This window comes from Mercurialis annua, linkage group LG1-X (genome assembly GCF_937616625.2).
Source record: "Mercurialis annua linkage group LG1-X, ddMerAnnu1.2, whole genome shotgun sequence".
NCBI lineage: Eukaryota > Viridiplantae > Streptophyta > Magnoliopsida > Malpighiales > Euphorbiaceae > Mercurialis > Mercurialis annua.
The window spans coordinates 63,162,211-63,178,805 of NC_065570.1; the positions used below are offsets into that span (position 1 = coordinate 63,162,211).

The window sequence follows — 16,595 nt, forward strand, 5'->3', positions numbered from 1 at the left end:
AAAGAGCAAAGATGCATCCAAAAACCACCTTCAATTTGATTACTAGAGAGTGTTTTCCAAGTTTAATCTAATACCACGCTTGAGAAAGGATATTTGAACTCAATTCAAGCATATGCAAGGTATAAATGTGGCTAAACCAGTTGGAAAATAAATTAAGAAACCCATCCATGCATTGTGGCATTAAATCTTTTGCCAGTATTTTGTGTGACGTCTTGACAAGTCCCAGTCGACAAAGATGAATCTGATGCCCCTATTTGGCTCGACCGTTTCAACACTAAAGCATCAAGCCGACTCGAGAAAGTCGCCCTACTTATCCGACTCACCTCCCATTCCGCAACCAACATCAGATAACAAATGAAATTAAAAATCATAAAGTACTGAATAAAATATCGGTAATCTTGAGCATCTTTCAGACATCATGTCTTACCTAATATAATAGGAGGTGCATTCAATTTGAATCAAATAGAACTGAATCAAACTGAGCTGAAATCTTGAATTTTTTCAAAACCAAGCCGAACTAAATTTACAATGATTTAGAATATTTCAAATCAAGCTGAACCATACCAGTCAGTAGTTCAGTTCGATTTTTCAGTTTGGTTTGAACCAAAAATAAAATTAATATTTTTCTTTTCAAACCAAACCAAACCGAAAATCCAATTTTTTTTTTTACAATTTCAAACTAAGTTCAATTTCCGCACACCAAACCGAACTGGTATAATGCATCAATAGTAAACCAATAAATATCTGTTACTGACAAGGTTATGCTACCATATAATATTGCCTAACCAAAGAACTAACCCATTATTTATGTTGATTAGAAGTTGTCATCCAGCAGACAAGTAAAAACAGAAGGCTTCTCCGACAGAGAACAGCGGCTAAATTTAACCACCATAATCCTCCTCTTCGTCTCCCGCTGGTTTAACTCTATTGGTTGTCTTTGTAATGGTGTGGATGATCCAGCGGTCCAAAACAAAAGTATGACTTGTATGAGTCACAACTAGTTATTGCACCCCACTCAACTTCGCCCAATCGACAAACTGCATACCACCATAAATATTGTTGGCGAATCGCACCCCAACTGTGAATGCCATTGCAAGAGGGGGCATTTGTTTTGCCCAAGGTGATGATTCAACCAGGCTCTCCAATCCGTTGATGATTTGATAACGAGTATTGGATGATACAGCAAGAAATACACCTGACCGACAAGGTAATTGTAAATTCGTAAGCAGTAAAGAGAATGAGAGTGGATGAATAAAGATCAATCCTATGGATGACATAGATAATCTTGCTAGAAGACAACAAGCTAAATTGCACTTGAGTCGTCCTTCGAAGAATAATTCCGATATAAACTATAATAATTAGGAGTAAGCAAAATGTCGATTCGGTTAAAAAGCGACCAATTTAACCAAACCAAATTAACCAAATTACTTTATCTCTTTAACCGAACTGGCCTAATTAGTAAATTTTACCGAATTCGATTTAGCCAAATTAACCAAAAGTTTAAAGATACAAAACCAAATTGAATTAATAACTTGGTTAATTTGGTTAAACCTATAAAAAATATTAAAGAATAATAATTAAAATATAAAAAATAAATAAAATCTTTAGTTATTCGGCTAACCTAACTTTTAAAAATCGTAACTGTTGCCAGACAAAAAAAATTATTAACCAAACCGAACCGACCGGACTAGCTGAATTGACCAAACTCTTTAACTGAAATAGATAGGTTAATTCGGTTTAGTCTACTGTTTGCTCACACTAATATTCATATCATTTTGGAATATAGAAACCCCAAATCATTTTGGAATATCGAAAAAGAATGAAGCCGGGATTAATCTTAAATCCCGGCTATATCAACTAAATTATGAACTAAATACAGAACACCGATTACATGAATGATCAACCAATAGGATAGTTCTGAAAAGGTATTACAGTGGAATAAAACTAGAAACCAAAGGTCAGAACACTAATATTAGATGTAGGCTTAGTGGCTTACCCCAAAGAACAGCACTTTGCACTAGAGGTGGAACTGGAATATCTTTATCTGATTTCTTTATGGTCCTGAAAACAAGCACCGTGAAGAAAATATGATTAGAGTAAGAAAATCTTTTATATAATCATTTTCTTCAATTGCAATATATTATAACAAGGAAAGTATGGTCTGGAGTAAGTAATTCTAAATAATTGAACTACAAATCTCACAATTGCGCGGTTAGAAGAAAAAATACTAATCAGTAAATTTCGGCTAATTTGCAATTACAACATAAATTTTCAAACTTGGCAATGTCATCAACAAACTTTGCAATTGTGGCAAATCAATACATTGATATTTTTCCGGGACACTTTTGCTGAGTTGGAAGCTAGAATTGTCATGTATACTGACATAATAGATTTCAGTATTTGCCACATAATTTGACACGTTGCAAATTAAATCACGAACTTCAACGTAATTTGCAATTACAACACTAATTTTAAAATTTTGGCAAAAATAGACATCAAACTTTTATTTTTTTTCTAAATTGAAACACCGTTTATTTTCCAACGTGTCAGCCTACGTGGCAATACCGGCTTCCAACTCAACAGATTTGTATCGAAAAACGAAGGGGGCTTTGATTTGCCAAAAAGTGAAAGTTGGTATCCGATATCGTCAAGTTTTAAAGTTCATGTTGTGATTGCAAATTACACTAAAGTTCGTGTTTTAATATGCAATTAACCCAATATAAAACTTAAAAAGCATAATTTTTTTTTTTTAAAAGTAAAATTCTCTTTTAGTACATTCAGCTTGAGGAGAATATGTCTGTTGCATTTCATGGTCAGGAATGACAATAAACAAATCAATAGCAAGGCTACACAGAAATAGAGTGTACCGCTTGGCTGTCATGATCAAATTAGCAATGCCTTGGCCAATGAGTCCACACCCAAATCCTACTGAACCGTACAATACTCCCTGCACTCAGATTACGCGCTCAGTTACTTCAGATCAGAAGAGACATGACAGTAAACTGCCAAGAAAAATCTCTAAGAAATTGCCCATGGAATGAGAATAAAACTTAGAAGTCCAAAAATAGGATATCATTACGTATTTAAGAGTGTCAAAATGTACTATCCCTTGTAGGATAATTTAGCAAAATTAAACTATATAATTAGGATTGGACAAGTATTCTCCAGTACCTTATAGAAGTACGTAGCGGTCCTCTGCTTTACGGAGAATTTACATCCCGGCCTTTCAGCTTCAAAAACACTGCAGTCAAATGAGAAATTGTAAGTGAAGTAAGAATTAGTTAGAATACAGAGTTGTCAAAGACTCCGCTAGAAGGAAAGGCAAATAGAGAAAAGGTTATGCACAAGATCTTCACATGGCACCTTGGACTCTTCAGCACAATAAGGCACTTCACTTGTTCATAGTTTTATGATTAAACACATAGCCCAGCATAATCTATAAATGATAAAGTATAGCATTAACTGAAAATCTACTGTTCAATCACAGAGGTAAAGTGGTGAGGAAGCCGAGACAGGTCAGCTGGCTAGTCCATAACAGACCATTCTGAATATATGATTGAGAAAAAAATCTTAAGCAAGTATACATCTTTAAGCTTCATATCCAGATGGAAACTTAATTTTATAGACTCGTCATGGACAAAATGATTAAGGTTTGCAAGGAATGCCAATGCATAGATATCAATTCACAATTTAAACCCGATCAACAATCAATTATCAAAATAAAACACGCATTCATAACTTTTCAAGGTCAACTAACTAAGAACAGTTAACTGGACCTAATATCTGCACAGTTTGCTTACGCATCAAGTTAAAATTAATTCAGGCACACGACAAGATAATTAACCTGCTGGGAAGAGCAGCACAAGCCCGTTGTATGTTTCCAAAGAGACCCGCTTTTGAAACAGCAGGGTTACCGATACGAGCATAAGGAGCTAGCATACCAACCAAAGCAATATCAACAACAATACCAACTAAAAGATCAGCTGCATATAACTCAAACTCTGACCAAAAATCATCTCCCCTCTTTTGCACTTCAGCAAACGTGGCACAACAAGAATCAATAACTATCTACACATAATTGAAATTCATTTACAATTTACAATAGCACATCATAATAATTAAACAGCATAAAATTGGTACAAACAATTATAATACCTCGGTTCCAACTTTGAAAAGAAATGAAGGATCAGCTAGCATGCGGTTACGTAACATACTGCAGTGATTCATTAGAAATCCAAGTGGCCACACTGATCCCTGTAAAAACGAAACGAATCAATAAATAATAATTAAAACCGGATTAATTTTCAAATTCAAATAAAATGTAAAAAACCTGCAAATCGAAGAATCGATAAAGAAACGTTTCGCGAATTCCAGAAGCTTTGGCAGCTTCTAAAAAATCACTCGGAAGTTGAACGCCACGCGTTTCTGCTTCTTTAACTACTTGTTCATAATTAATGATAGGACCAAACTCTTTCTCTTCTCCATCTTCGTAATTATCACCATCGCCACCTCCTCCTCCACCGCCACCAACTCCACCGGAATCTCCACTATCACCGCCGCCACTGGCGGCGTCAATTGTAAAATCAAGAACACGATCCGATGAAGAATCACGAACAGAATTAACGGACTGGAGCTTGGAGTAAGTGACGTGGAGGTTTAAACGTGTAAATGAAGAAGTGTAATTTGTTTTAACGGAAAGTGCAGTTACAGTGACGGAATCATTAGAGAAGTTAAACGGAGATGATGAGTTGTTGAATGTAAGCGAAGAAGAAGAAGAGAGTGACGTCATAGAGTGTGTTTGAGTTAAAAGCTAAAAGAGAGTGTGTTTGAGTTACGTCAATGGTGGCTAGGTTTAAAAACGTTTTTATTAGAATGGAATTAAAAAACGCTGTGAATCAGAAAAAGAAACGTCGCCTGAGAGATTCGAACTCTCGCGGGGAAACCCCATGTACTTAGCAGGCACACGCCTTAACCACTCGGCCAAAGCGACTTGGATGCTAATTATGTGACAGAAAGCAATAAGTACGTAAACAGATTTTACAATGAGACCATTTTGTACACTATAACTTTTGAAAGAAAACAAGAAAGAATATTAAAAAATTGAGCCAAGTTTAAAATTATCAAATAAAACTTCATGTATATAGCAACACTATGTGTGCGTATATATCAACATTTTATTAGTTTTTCTTAATAGACTAAACTTCATTTGAAGTGTTTTTTTTATTATTAAGTGAGAAGGAAAAACGTTTGTGGAATGAATTGAATTTCATTTGAAGTGTTAATAAAAAGTTTGTGAAAGATTTGATGTTTCCTTTATGGATCTTGTAATGCGGTGCATATTTGAATCGTTTATGATGAAATTTTTGTTTTTAGATTTTCAATTGAATTCATTCAAAGATATGATCCAGTTGAACAATTCAGATTGAAACTTTCAGAGCTGCAGATTATATTTTTGATAAAATGCACTTTAAATCTAATGCTCAATTGACGAAATCCAAATCAGTTGCTTCTAGAAGACATTGCGAATGTATCAACAATTTGCAATTTTCGATTTCATATTGCTATCTCCGGGAATTCCTATCTCATTGATCGTGAAAGAGGGTTGCAGCTTTTATTTATTTATCTTAATATATTTATAAAAAACTATATGCTTGACTTGTAATACTTTTTCTAATGCTGCAATAAAATTTCACATTTCTTTAAAAAAAAAAAAGAGTTGGAGTGGAACCGCCAACCCCATGCAATAAGGACTAGGCCAAGCCTTGAAGTGCCTTTCCAAGAAGTTGAATATTCAATTTTTCTTTGATAGTAAAAGATACAACTTTCCTAAAAAAGTCTAATTAAATTCTGTTTTCCAAATTAAATAGTTATAAAAGATAGTAACATTTCTAAATTTAACTACTTTAATTAATTAATTAAATATTATTATCTTTAACATTTAGAAAATTAAAATCTAATTTTATAAACAATTAATAAATAATCCAAGCGAGGATATTTTTTATTTTCCACATTATAAATTTTTAAATAATTAATTTTCCTGAAAATTACATTTTTTTCAAAAAATATATAATTTTAAACCAAGCGAGACATTTTATAATTTTAAAAAATTAGTAGACTAATAGCTAGAAAAGTAGATTTTGAATTAGCATTAAAATTAAACTATCTAAGATTACACCAAGCCAATTGGATAAAAAAAATAAACTATCTAAGATTACACCAAGCCATTGGGAAATGACAATTACAAACTTCATAAAGTAATTCAAGAATATGTATATACACATGTAAAGGAAGAGAATAGTGTTAAACGTAATGAATATGAATCCTTGTTTTCTTCTTCTTTCTTTTTTAAATTCGTGTTATAAATACATAATGTATGGTAGCTCCATTCAAAATCTGGGATAGACTGCCTATAACTCCAGATTTGGACTGGAGCTTTTTTCCTATCATTTCTGCAACAATTCACAATAACACATCCCCAAAATAATTATCCAGACAAAAGAAATAATCGTAAAACAAATCGTGAATTTTAATGTGTTCTACAATTTTAACAATTTAAACACAAAGGGTCAATTTTTTACAATTCGGAACACCAATCAATATTCCGATTGAGAAATACTTATGTGGACTCGAAACAGTCGCATATGGTATTGTGGCATCCGCGTTAGTATTGTTTAGCGGAAAAGTATTCAGTGTTCCGAATAATAGAGAGATTGACCGTTCATATTTTAAATTGCTAAAGTTGAAAGTTAGCAATTAAAATTCATAATTTGTTTTGCTATTAACCCGAGAGATAAAGCATCCTCCATTTTAGATGTTGAGAAATAAATCTGGCTACTGTGTTACCTTTCAAAACAAAGAGAAACTTTTCCGATGTCGAGAAGAGCGCGGTTGCTCTACTGATGCTCTTGGAGTAGGTACATTGCTGTCAAAATTATCGGGTTGTGCATCGGATGATCGTGGAAGACGCTTGCATCCCATTTTCCGAGGTACCAAACGAGGGGAGCTAAGAGAGCTATGTGATTTAGTCACCCTCTTCATTTCTTGTTTTATTTTACTAAATTCTTCTTCAAGTTCCCCAACTCTAGACCTCATGTTCTCCATGCCTACCTTTAAAACTTGATTCTCGCGCACAACTGTTACCCATCCATCTCTTTGTACAATCTGCCCTGCCATATCACTCGGGAATGTCGTGGGGCCAGCAGGGGCAGTTTCCCCATCCAAGACATGGAGACAGCCCGCGAGAGCAGTTCTTAACTGCATCTGCTCAAAGAACAGGACTTGAAGAACAGTTCTAAGCGGCAGTCTGTCATTCTGGGAAGCATGTGCACAAGCGTCGATTGAGAGTTTTTGGTAGTCAATGACATTGCAGAGTTCTTCCTTCTCTCTATCGGAAAGCCAAGTGTGTGCCTGCACAACCATCAACAATTAACAAACTTCAAAAATATAATAAGAAACCTTCTACTTCAAGAAAGGTTGAGTCGGACCTTGAAATATATATCTAACGCTCTGTATAATCCGTCATGTAATGGTCTTGAAGAATCTGGAAGTGCCTCTGCAAGTGAGCGTATTTTTCTGGGTTTCAAATTTACATCGGAAGCAACCTCTGCCATATAGTTATCAACCACTTTTGCAACTTTTCTTAATGGTTCAGATGACGGTGATGTTTCTAGGTCCAATGATGGCGGAGAAAATGATGTTATCCTAGATTCTGAAGTCATGAAGTGATCAATTATCCGTTCCATGCAGTCGGTGTCATATAAAGTATCAGAATCCGAGTAAGTAGGAATAAGAAGACCATCGAGGGTTGCCATCTCCAGTTGCATCCCTATTCTCCTCTCTAACGAGTCCTTACATGTTTGGCTGACACCTAATATTAGTCCAACGCGAAGAAGTCCTAGTAAAAACCGGCAGAAAGATTTCCCCTTTTTTTCAGGGAGAAGCTTTTCGATGGTTTCCAATAAAATCCTTTGATCAACAGCAGCAGGCGTCATGCTGAAACTGGCAACAGTTCTAGTTTTCCCACCTTGTCCGCTCTGCCACCGGCCTAGGCCTGGTAGGTACTTTCTGGAATAATGCATAATAGCACCCACGAGATTTTCAGGTCTTATACCCCGTCTTTCCATTTCTCGGATTAGTTTTTCAAACAAATATACACTGAGATAAGAGATGTCTTCAAACCACCAATCAGATTCTGTGCTTCGGATTCTTGCTCCAGTGTTTATCCCATTCCACAAGATGCTACCACCTGGGCTCTGTAAACTACCGTACATCATCATGGGCCATCCAAATAAACTAGGATCTGTGCATGCCATCACAGATAAAGCATCCAGACACTTGCTTACAATCTGGAGCTTTTCAGCTCTCGGTAAAACAGGATCTGAACTCTGAAGAGCCAAAATACAGTCCTTCCAGTTGCGAAGTATATTTTTATGGAGGAAACTCTCTGATTTAGACAGCAAGTTAGCTTCGCCATACTCATCTGTCATTTCTAGGTAGTCGGCTGCACAAAAAACATTAACTATGTTTCTTGGCGTCAATTCTAAGCGCATGCCATAACAGAACTTGACTACAATCAAGAAAGAGTCAGGACCACCAGGAAATTCTTCAAGAGCGGTGGCAAATGCCTTCTCTACGGATTTCTCACATATACGTGCTATCCTCCCACATTTTGATACAAGTGGAAACTGCAAAGTCGGATATTGTTACAAATTAGAAATAGGTCCAAAATCCAATTGACAATACTATATTAATTTAATATCAACATAATTTCTTCAATGATGAAAAACTAAAAGCCGCAATGCTGAAAAAGATAAAATCAACTGTTTTTTCTTTATATCCTCAAATACAAGCGATTTCCAAAAGTCAAAGAGTTAAAAAAAATCAAGTTCAGAAACTTGCTGTCAATAGTTGAGAGGCTGCTTATACAAAAACAGTTCTAAGGCTTCGGACGAAAAAGTTAACTAAAACCTGGTGGTTCGGAAAAATTAAATCAATCAAAATCAATTCTTTTACAGCCTCCGTCATTTTACTAACCCTCGAAATCGAATCTTTTCACCACTCATTTGACATTTTCATATTTCCACCATTAGTTGCTGAGAGACAATATAGAGGTTAGAATTTTTATGTTTATCTAGCAAAGTTGGATCACAAGTGTAAATATTTTAATCCCACAACCCTTTCACTAATCCTTAGAGGCTCTAGCATCTTAAAAGTTGAAACCAAGAGAACCAATGTACGATGTAAAAAATAAAATCTCCCAAGTATATGATGAATATCCATTTAGGTTGACCAAAAATTTGATAAAAGTTCTCTAATTAACAAAGAAAATTAACAGATAAAAAAGGAAGAAGAATTATAAATTTTCCTGCTATACTACTACAAGATTGAATTTTCTAAAAGGTAATAAATCCTCACAAGATTCAAGAAGGAAGATTGACTATGCTAGCTGAAAAAATAAGAGTAATTTAAAAGAAAAACTATCAAAGTCATAAATCCAAACTTAAATTCATATGAGAGATAAAACAAAAAGAATTAAAATAAGTTATATTCAAGTTCCCAAAATCCTGCAAAGACTCACCTTGTGAAGGTGGAAGTTAATGCCATCCACAACAACAGTTATATCACTGGGCAACCCTGTCTTGAAAAACCTACCAAAACCACCAAAATTCTCAATATTTCATAAATTCCTCCCTAATTCTTGTATAAAAAATTTAAGAATATCACAAACCAACACCATTTTCTTTAAACCCTTTAAAATTTTCAAACTGTATGCATAATAAGAGCAAAATTCTGCCTTCAAAACACTTCAATTAAACAAAAAAAAAAAGGAATGCCCAGAAACAAATATTAGGAGATGAATTGAGTTCATAATGATTACCATTCATTGCCCTCTTTGAGAAATCCAGTAACTTTCCCTGCAGGCGCCATAGCCAGAGTAAAAACTAAGAATAAAAACAAAAGAAAATTAAAAAATTGTCTTTAAAAATGCTTGAACAAGGAGAAAACATAACTGGGTCTGAGGTATAAACAAGAAAAAAGTTCTAAAGAAGAAGAAAGTTTAAGTCTTTGTTAGTTGTACATGATCATGGCGGTTGTTAAACTGTAAGAAAAGGGAAAGAAAAATAAATAAAACATAGGATGAAACATAAATATAGAACATTTTTGAAGACTATAAATTACCCCATAAAAGACTCAATTCAACTGAAGTGGGCCTTCTTTACAGCTAAGATAAACACATATTATCACACTTTTTTTAAAAAATAAATTTCACCAATGGTGTGCATGTAAGCTCTCTTCATTTTTTTTAAATGCATGTTTGATATCAACTTCATTAACTATGTCGATTTAGTTAACTAACAATAATTTTCAAAAAAATAAATATATTTTGTTAGAGTTTTGTATTTTATAAAAATATTAAAATTTATAAACTTTTACCACCATTTTAGTTAAATATGTAAAATAATCTATAAAAGTTATTCTAAAATAAGAAATATTAAAGTAATTTATCAAGTATTTTAATATTACAAATTTGAACTTTTTTTATAAATAAAATTTATAAAATAGTATTAGATTTTAGTAACCTAAAATTTATCAATATAAACCTTAGTTTGTTTTAAATATGTTGAAATAAAAATAAATTTGTGAACGATGTCTAGTCCAAATAACTAGGCTTTCGAGCGCATGTACATCTTGAAGTCTCGACTTCGAGCCTCAAAACGACCATTCGTTCGGCTATTTAACATCTAACGCTGACTATCAATGTAAGTAGATTTTACCATTGATAAAAAAAATAAAAAAATAAAAGTAAATTCAGATATTAAAGAGCTAAAAAAATGACATAGAGCCGGCAAAAGTTTAAGGAGAAAAGGTTTTAAATCATATCACAAAATACAAAATTGTCGGCTATTACTAACTTTTCTTTTCATTATATTTTTTGGATTAGCTTATTCATAATTTTATGTTATTCTCACACTAGCAAAAATACATACATATAACGTATGGTATTGGTATGTACAATAAATAAATTATAGCAACTTTTGAGAAAGAAAAAGAATTTGAAAATGATAATGTTTAGCTGGTAATGCTATGCTCCTTCCTCCGGTCCATAATATTTATCGCATTTGAATTTTTTTTAGTTCATAATATTTGTCATGTTAAAATATTAAGAGAGCATTAATTGTTATTTTTTCATATTTGCCTCCATTAATTTATTGAAAGAATGCAATAAACAAATGAAAATAGTAGTTATAAATGTAAACAAGTTTTAATTTAATAAAAGTGTTTACCAATTAGGACATATTAGGTATTTTTTTAATTTTTGTGTTAAAAGTAAATGCGACAAATATTATGGACCGGAGGGAGTAATTGCTTAAAGCCTAAAATAATGTAGAGAAATGGAGGGAAGCAGATAGACAAGAGTAATGATAAGGCAGAGCAAAGCTGGATTAATTTAAAATTAAGTTTGTCTTGCGCTTTTTGTCGAACACTTAGCCTGCATTCATCATTCAAAACGCGTGCGTGTCTTAGTGCTTCTTGGGCCATGTATTCCATTTTCAAACCACAAAAATTGTACACTTCCTTTTTATTCTCATTTTCCCTCTTAAATAAAAATAAAATCGCGTAGTTAAACATTATTGAAAAGCAAATCTGGACGATACGAATAAAATTAAAAGATTTAGACGTTTGTGAAATTTTCTTTAAACATTTTACATATTTTTAATCATTTGGCCTATTTTTATTTATCAAAATTGAGTTTATACACTTTTAATTTTGTTGAAATTAGATCCCTCTATCGCATAAATGATGTACGTGCATTTTATATGTTGTTGGTGCGACTGTAATATAACAATAATTTATTTTTTTATAATAATTCTTTTGAATTGAGTTCTTATACTTTTAGTTTGGTTGTATAAAAAAATTCCACAATCAATTTAGCTTATACAACTTAACACTGTTAGTACATTTTATCACAGAAAAATCCATGTATAAAGAACTCCATGTGCATAAATTACAAAGGAATCCAATTTTAGAAAGTATAAAGATTCAATAAATATACATGCTAGTTATAATAGATGAATCCAATTTAAAAAAAAATATACAATAATACATGGATTTATAAATGCATTTTGCCTTTTTACAAAATTTGGGTATGGACATAGGGATTCAAGGAAGAGGCCAGAAAGGCACATCTTAAGCTTTTCTAAACAAGGTTGGTGAAGGGAATAATTGGTATGATTGTTCAATTTAGTAGTAGTGGTTGGTTGTATGATAACTATTTGGTTTTAAAAAAATTGGTTTGAAATTGAATTATGCCTGTGATATAAATATAATCATATACACCACCCTGCTCAATTGAATCTAATCATGTATTATCTTTTAATAATAATAATTTAACTCAAAACATTAAAATATTGTAAGTGAGATTTTAACAATTATTCTATAGCATCCTCATAACAAAAAATCTTCATATTATGTTTTATTTTTCATCTTATAAGTAAATATGAATTTTGATACTTTTTTCTTAAGTAAACAATCATTTTATCTAAGTAAAAAGAATACTAAGGGCAGATTTGGTATTAAAAGGTAAGAATAAAATAATAGACTTAGGCCTCACTTATTTCATCCTAAAGTACTCTTCGGAAATTCGCTTCCCGGAAAGTATATTTTCTGAAAATTAATTTTTCGGAAAGTTCAAATATAAACTGTTTGTTTCATTTTTTATTTCTCACAAAGTGTATAATAAGTTTCGGCATATTATATTAATTTGTTTAACTAAAAACGTACATATCTTTTATATTTTTATATTATTAAAAAGTAAATATTATTTTTTTCGTTCTTCTATATAAGATTAATAAATTCAAGTACAACTTTAAATATTATCTTCATGTTAAAATAAAAAAGAAAATTGATAGTTATATTATATAAAAATATTAATTTTTTTGGTATGATAATAATTATAATAAAATAAAATAGATATACCTTATGAATAAAATAAAATAAAAATGGATTTTATATGAAAATAAAAAAGTTTGGTAAGCATAGATTAGAGAAATAATTTAAAAATATTCAGAAAGTGCAACTTACCATAATTTTGTTAGAAAGGTCACTTTTTTAGTTAAAGGAAAGTCAAACACCCAACTCCCCAAAAAATGAAAAACATACTTTGAACCAAGTAAAAATATATTGTTATTTTTCGAAAAGTTGTATCTCTCTAGTCTATTTCCCGGGAAGTTGAATTTCCCTCGTCTACTTACTCTATCTTTTCGATTTTTTTATGGACCAAACTCACAAAATCATCCATTTTAGTTTATTTTTCTATTTTCAGTTTTAATTGTAGCATGCGTTCGAGTTAAAATAGAAAAAAATTCAAATATATTTTTTATATTGTTATTCCAATTTATCTCTCTACCATAAATAATTTTTGAATGTATAAACTATATTTGAATCATACTCCAATTCAATTCTTAAATAAATGGCTATATTGAACTGGAAATTGAGAAATGTATTTAAATTTATAATTTTAAAAATTTAGATCATAAATTAATAAAATTAAAAAATAAGATACTTTAATGATTAAACTAAAATAATATATAAAAGATAACCATTCTAATTCTTATTTATTTTATTTTATTTTATTTTATTTTATTTTTATTTAATTTAATTTAATTTAATTTAATTTTCATTTTCACTTGATCCAAACACATTATAAAGATACAAGGTGGAAGGCCGTTCCCAAACTTACGATCATAAATTATTTTCTAATATTTTGAACCATTAGACCGACGAAAAATGAGCTATGAAAAGAAGTATTTATGAGTGACATAATCTCCTCACCAAATATAATTAATGACATTGTTTTCATCCTTGTTAAAACATATTTCCTCTTTTTTTTAATTGTCTATTGTCTATAAATAATTCTTCATTTAGAAATTTAAGGTGATTTTAATTTTTATCTTATAAATTTATTCATACCTAATAAATAATTTTATGTTTTATTTTAAAAGCATTTATTAACTAATAGGGCTATATTAATATATATTTTTATATAATTTAAAATAAAAAAAGTACTATTTTGATATATATAATTTTTGTTTAAACGGACAACTAAAAAAAAGGAGGGAGTGTAAGCATTTCAGAATAGAAATAATTGAACTTAATCATAACAAACTAATACAGACATACACCTACACCTTAATTAATTCAAAGCAGGAACCAGATTCTCTCATTTTGTACCTGCTCAGCTCTTAATTGGTCCACGCTTGAAGATTATTCAATTTTGTGCTCTCCTTTTTTTTTTTCAGTAATAATCATATTATTAATAGAGAAATAATAAAAGTGCAGTTTATTCAAAAAGTATAAAACAATGACCTCAATCAAATAATGAAAATTAATATTCACATCCTCTATTTGTATTTAATATACAACTCGACGATATATCTGCTCTATTTAATAATTATTTCAAAACGCAATTGGTACTTCAATAGTCTAATTGAAAATACAACTCTTATCCATAATTATAAATTTCCGGGTATGTATCGATGAAGCAAATAGTATCATTTATAAAAAATATCAAATTTTCCACACAAAAAAGACCTAACGTCCGTCAAAAAAGATGAGAAAAATTCACATAAAAAAACTAGGTTACGGATACCGAATTAAAATTAGTTTAATACAAAAATGATTAAATTAAAATAACTCACCACTATTCATAAAAAAATGATTCTGCCACCAATCAATGAAATCTGTAAGCCAAATCACTATTATACTATCTAATACCTAAGCAATAAAAGAGAAGAACAAATTATTAAATTTTAGAAGAAAAAAAATAGAAATTCTAATCTGAATCAAAAGATGTTAATATTATACTCTTTCCGTCTCAAAATAATAGCCACTTAGATACTTTTACACAGTTTAAATTAACACGATTAGTATTCTAAATTTATATTTTAGAATTTATTATATACTTAGTAAATTCTATGACTAATTCACCTTTAAAATAATGACAATAAATAGTGAACTTTAAATAAATAGATTGTAAAATAATTTTTTTTTTTTTATATAAATAGATTGTAAAATGATTATCTTAAACTTTGGGAATTACTAGAAATAGGCATGGACAATATATTTCAAATTGTTTTCTAACCCATAGTACTACTTCATACTAAGCCAAGCCCTCAATTATCAAATATTGACGAGAAGCACATTTTGATTTTCAACAACCACCAAATATTAAATAATGGGCATGGTGATGTAAGGAAGATCAAAAGTTGTTAATTGTCAATTTTAAAAAGCAAAAAAAAAATGACAATTTTCCAAATGAAATAAAACAAGGTGATGCATTATGTCATCTATCTGTTTGAGGGAAGAAAATGGAGTAGCTAATTACAGAAACTGAAACATTGGTTAGTGGTTGCTTCATGGTCCCTGGAGAAAAAGTTTTGGCCTTAAAATTACCAAAATACTCTCAAACTACAAAAACAAAATTTTACCCCTAAAAGATATGAGATTATAACGTCCAAAAAGAAAATGGAAGAATATTAATTCAAATGGCGTTAATGTAGAATCATTTGATTACAAATAAATAAATTTACTACTTCACTTGACATAAATATCACCACAATTCTATAAAAAAAATTTAAAAAATTACTCAATGAATATTTATATAAATTTGATACAACTGTATTCATTTATAAAAGTTTCATATAACAAATGACTATAATTGAAACAGAGAATTCAAACTTTGGCTCAAATTAACGATTTTGATTAGGACCCTAAACAAAAAAAAACTTAAAAGTGAGATATTTTTGGATGATTAAATCTAAATTGTAACTTGTGCATATGATAGTTCCATAATGTTGTAAAGAAAATCAACGAGTACAACTATTTATATGTTAATTTTAAGAGTTAAATGTTATGTATGATATTAGATTTTAGAACTCAGGCATACACCAATTTTTTTGAGGACTTGTGATCTTGGCAGAATGCTGCTCTGCGCTTGCACTATTTAAGTGGTAGCTCATTGAAACCGATATTTTTATTAAGTTCAATACAAAGAGCCATTTCTTTCAAATAAAAAAAATTCTAGACTACGCTTATGGTGCCCCACTCTTACATTGACGATTGACAAACTATGTTTGTGAACCATTGATTTAATTAAATTATGAACAATTACATTAAAATTAAAATATTTTGAAAAAAAAAAAAGAGTTGGTGCAAAAATACTTGAATCTTTTAATTTCCCATACTTATATGCTCCACAAATGTGCCAATTTCCTTGTATAAACATTAAGTTGATTGATAATTCGTTTTCTAGTGATTGTTGTTTTCCTTCTTGCTAAAAGGTCAATTTCTCAAGTTCAGCTTGATATTCAGAGAAGAAGTAATTATATTAAATTAGCGAAGGAAAAGAAAGAGCGGAGTTTGATGGAGCTAGAAGAATTATTGTAGAAGTTGATAATAAGATAGTAGTCGATAAGATAAATAATGGATAGGATGCAGCATATATTCAAACATCCTTCGAGCTATGCTCGATAAGGATTAGGGAAGCAAATTTCGAATAACAAATTTCGGGCGTTGCCCTTTTTTCTTGTAAAAAA

At 30.8% G+C, this 16,595-nt stretch overlaps 2 protein-coding genes and 1 non-coding gene across 4 annotated transcripts; all 3 read right to left on the bottom strand.

Annotated features, from left to right (window-relative positions):
• Nucleotides 1-689: 689 nt before the first annotated feature.
• LOC126665836 (protein RETICULATA-RELATED 1, chloroplastic) lies at nt 690-4,963 on the bottom strand. Its single transcript, XM_050358767.2, has 7 exons — nt 4,331-4,963; nt 4,156-4,254; nt 3,845-4,068; nt 3,172-3,241; nt 2,868-2,947; nt 1,997-2,061; nt 690-1,195 (listed from the first exon to the last, which is right to left on the bottom strand). The coding sequence occupies exons 1-7, from the start codon at nt 4,787-4,789 to the stop codon at nt 1,002-1,004; spliced, it is 1,191 nt and encodes a 396-aa protein (XP_050214724.1). The 5' UTR covers nt 4,790-4,963; the 3' UTR covers nt 690-1,001.
• Nucleotides 4,909-4,990, bottom strand: TRNAS-GCU (transfer RNA serine (anticodon GCU)). Its single transcript has one exon. It is a non-coding gene; the product is annotated as a tRNA-Ser (tRNA).
• A 1,234-nt stretch (nt 4,991-6,224) lies between these two features.
• LOC126664703 (BTB/POZ domain-containing protein At3g44820) lies at nt 6,225-10,147 on the bottom strand. 2 transcript variants are annotated; one of them, XM_050357216.2, is made up of 5 exons: nt 9,878-10,147; nt 9,578-9,647; nt 7,485-8,684; nt 6,844-7,407; nt 6,225-6,449 (listed from the first exon to the last, which is right to left on the bottom strand). In XM_050357216.2, exons 1-4 carry the CDS (start codon nt 9,925-9,927, stop codon nt 6,847-6,849), a joined length of 1,881 nt encoding a protein of 626 aa, XP_050213173.1. In that variant the 5' UTR covers nt 9,928-10,147; the 3' UTR covers nt 6,225-6,449; nt 6,844-6,846. The 2 variants fall into 2 exon arrangements, with proteins under 2 accessions (XP_050213173.1, XP_050213172.1); XM_050357215.2 differs by having other exon boundaries at nt 6,225-7,407.
• Nucleotides 10,148-16,595: the final 6,448 nt, after the last annotated feature.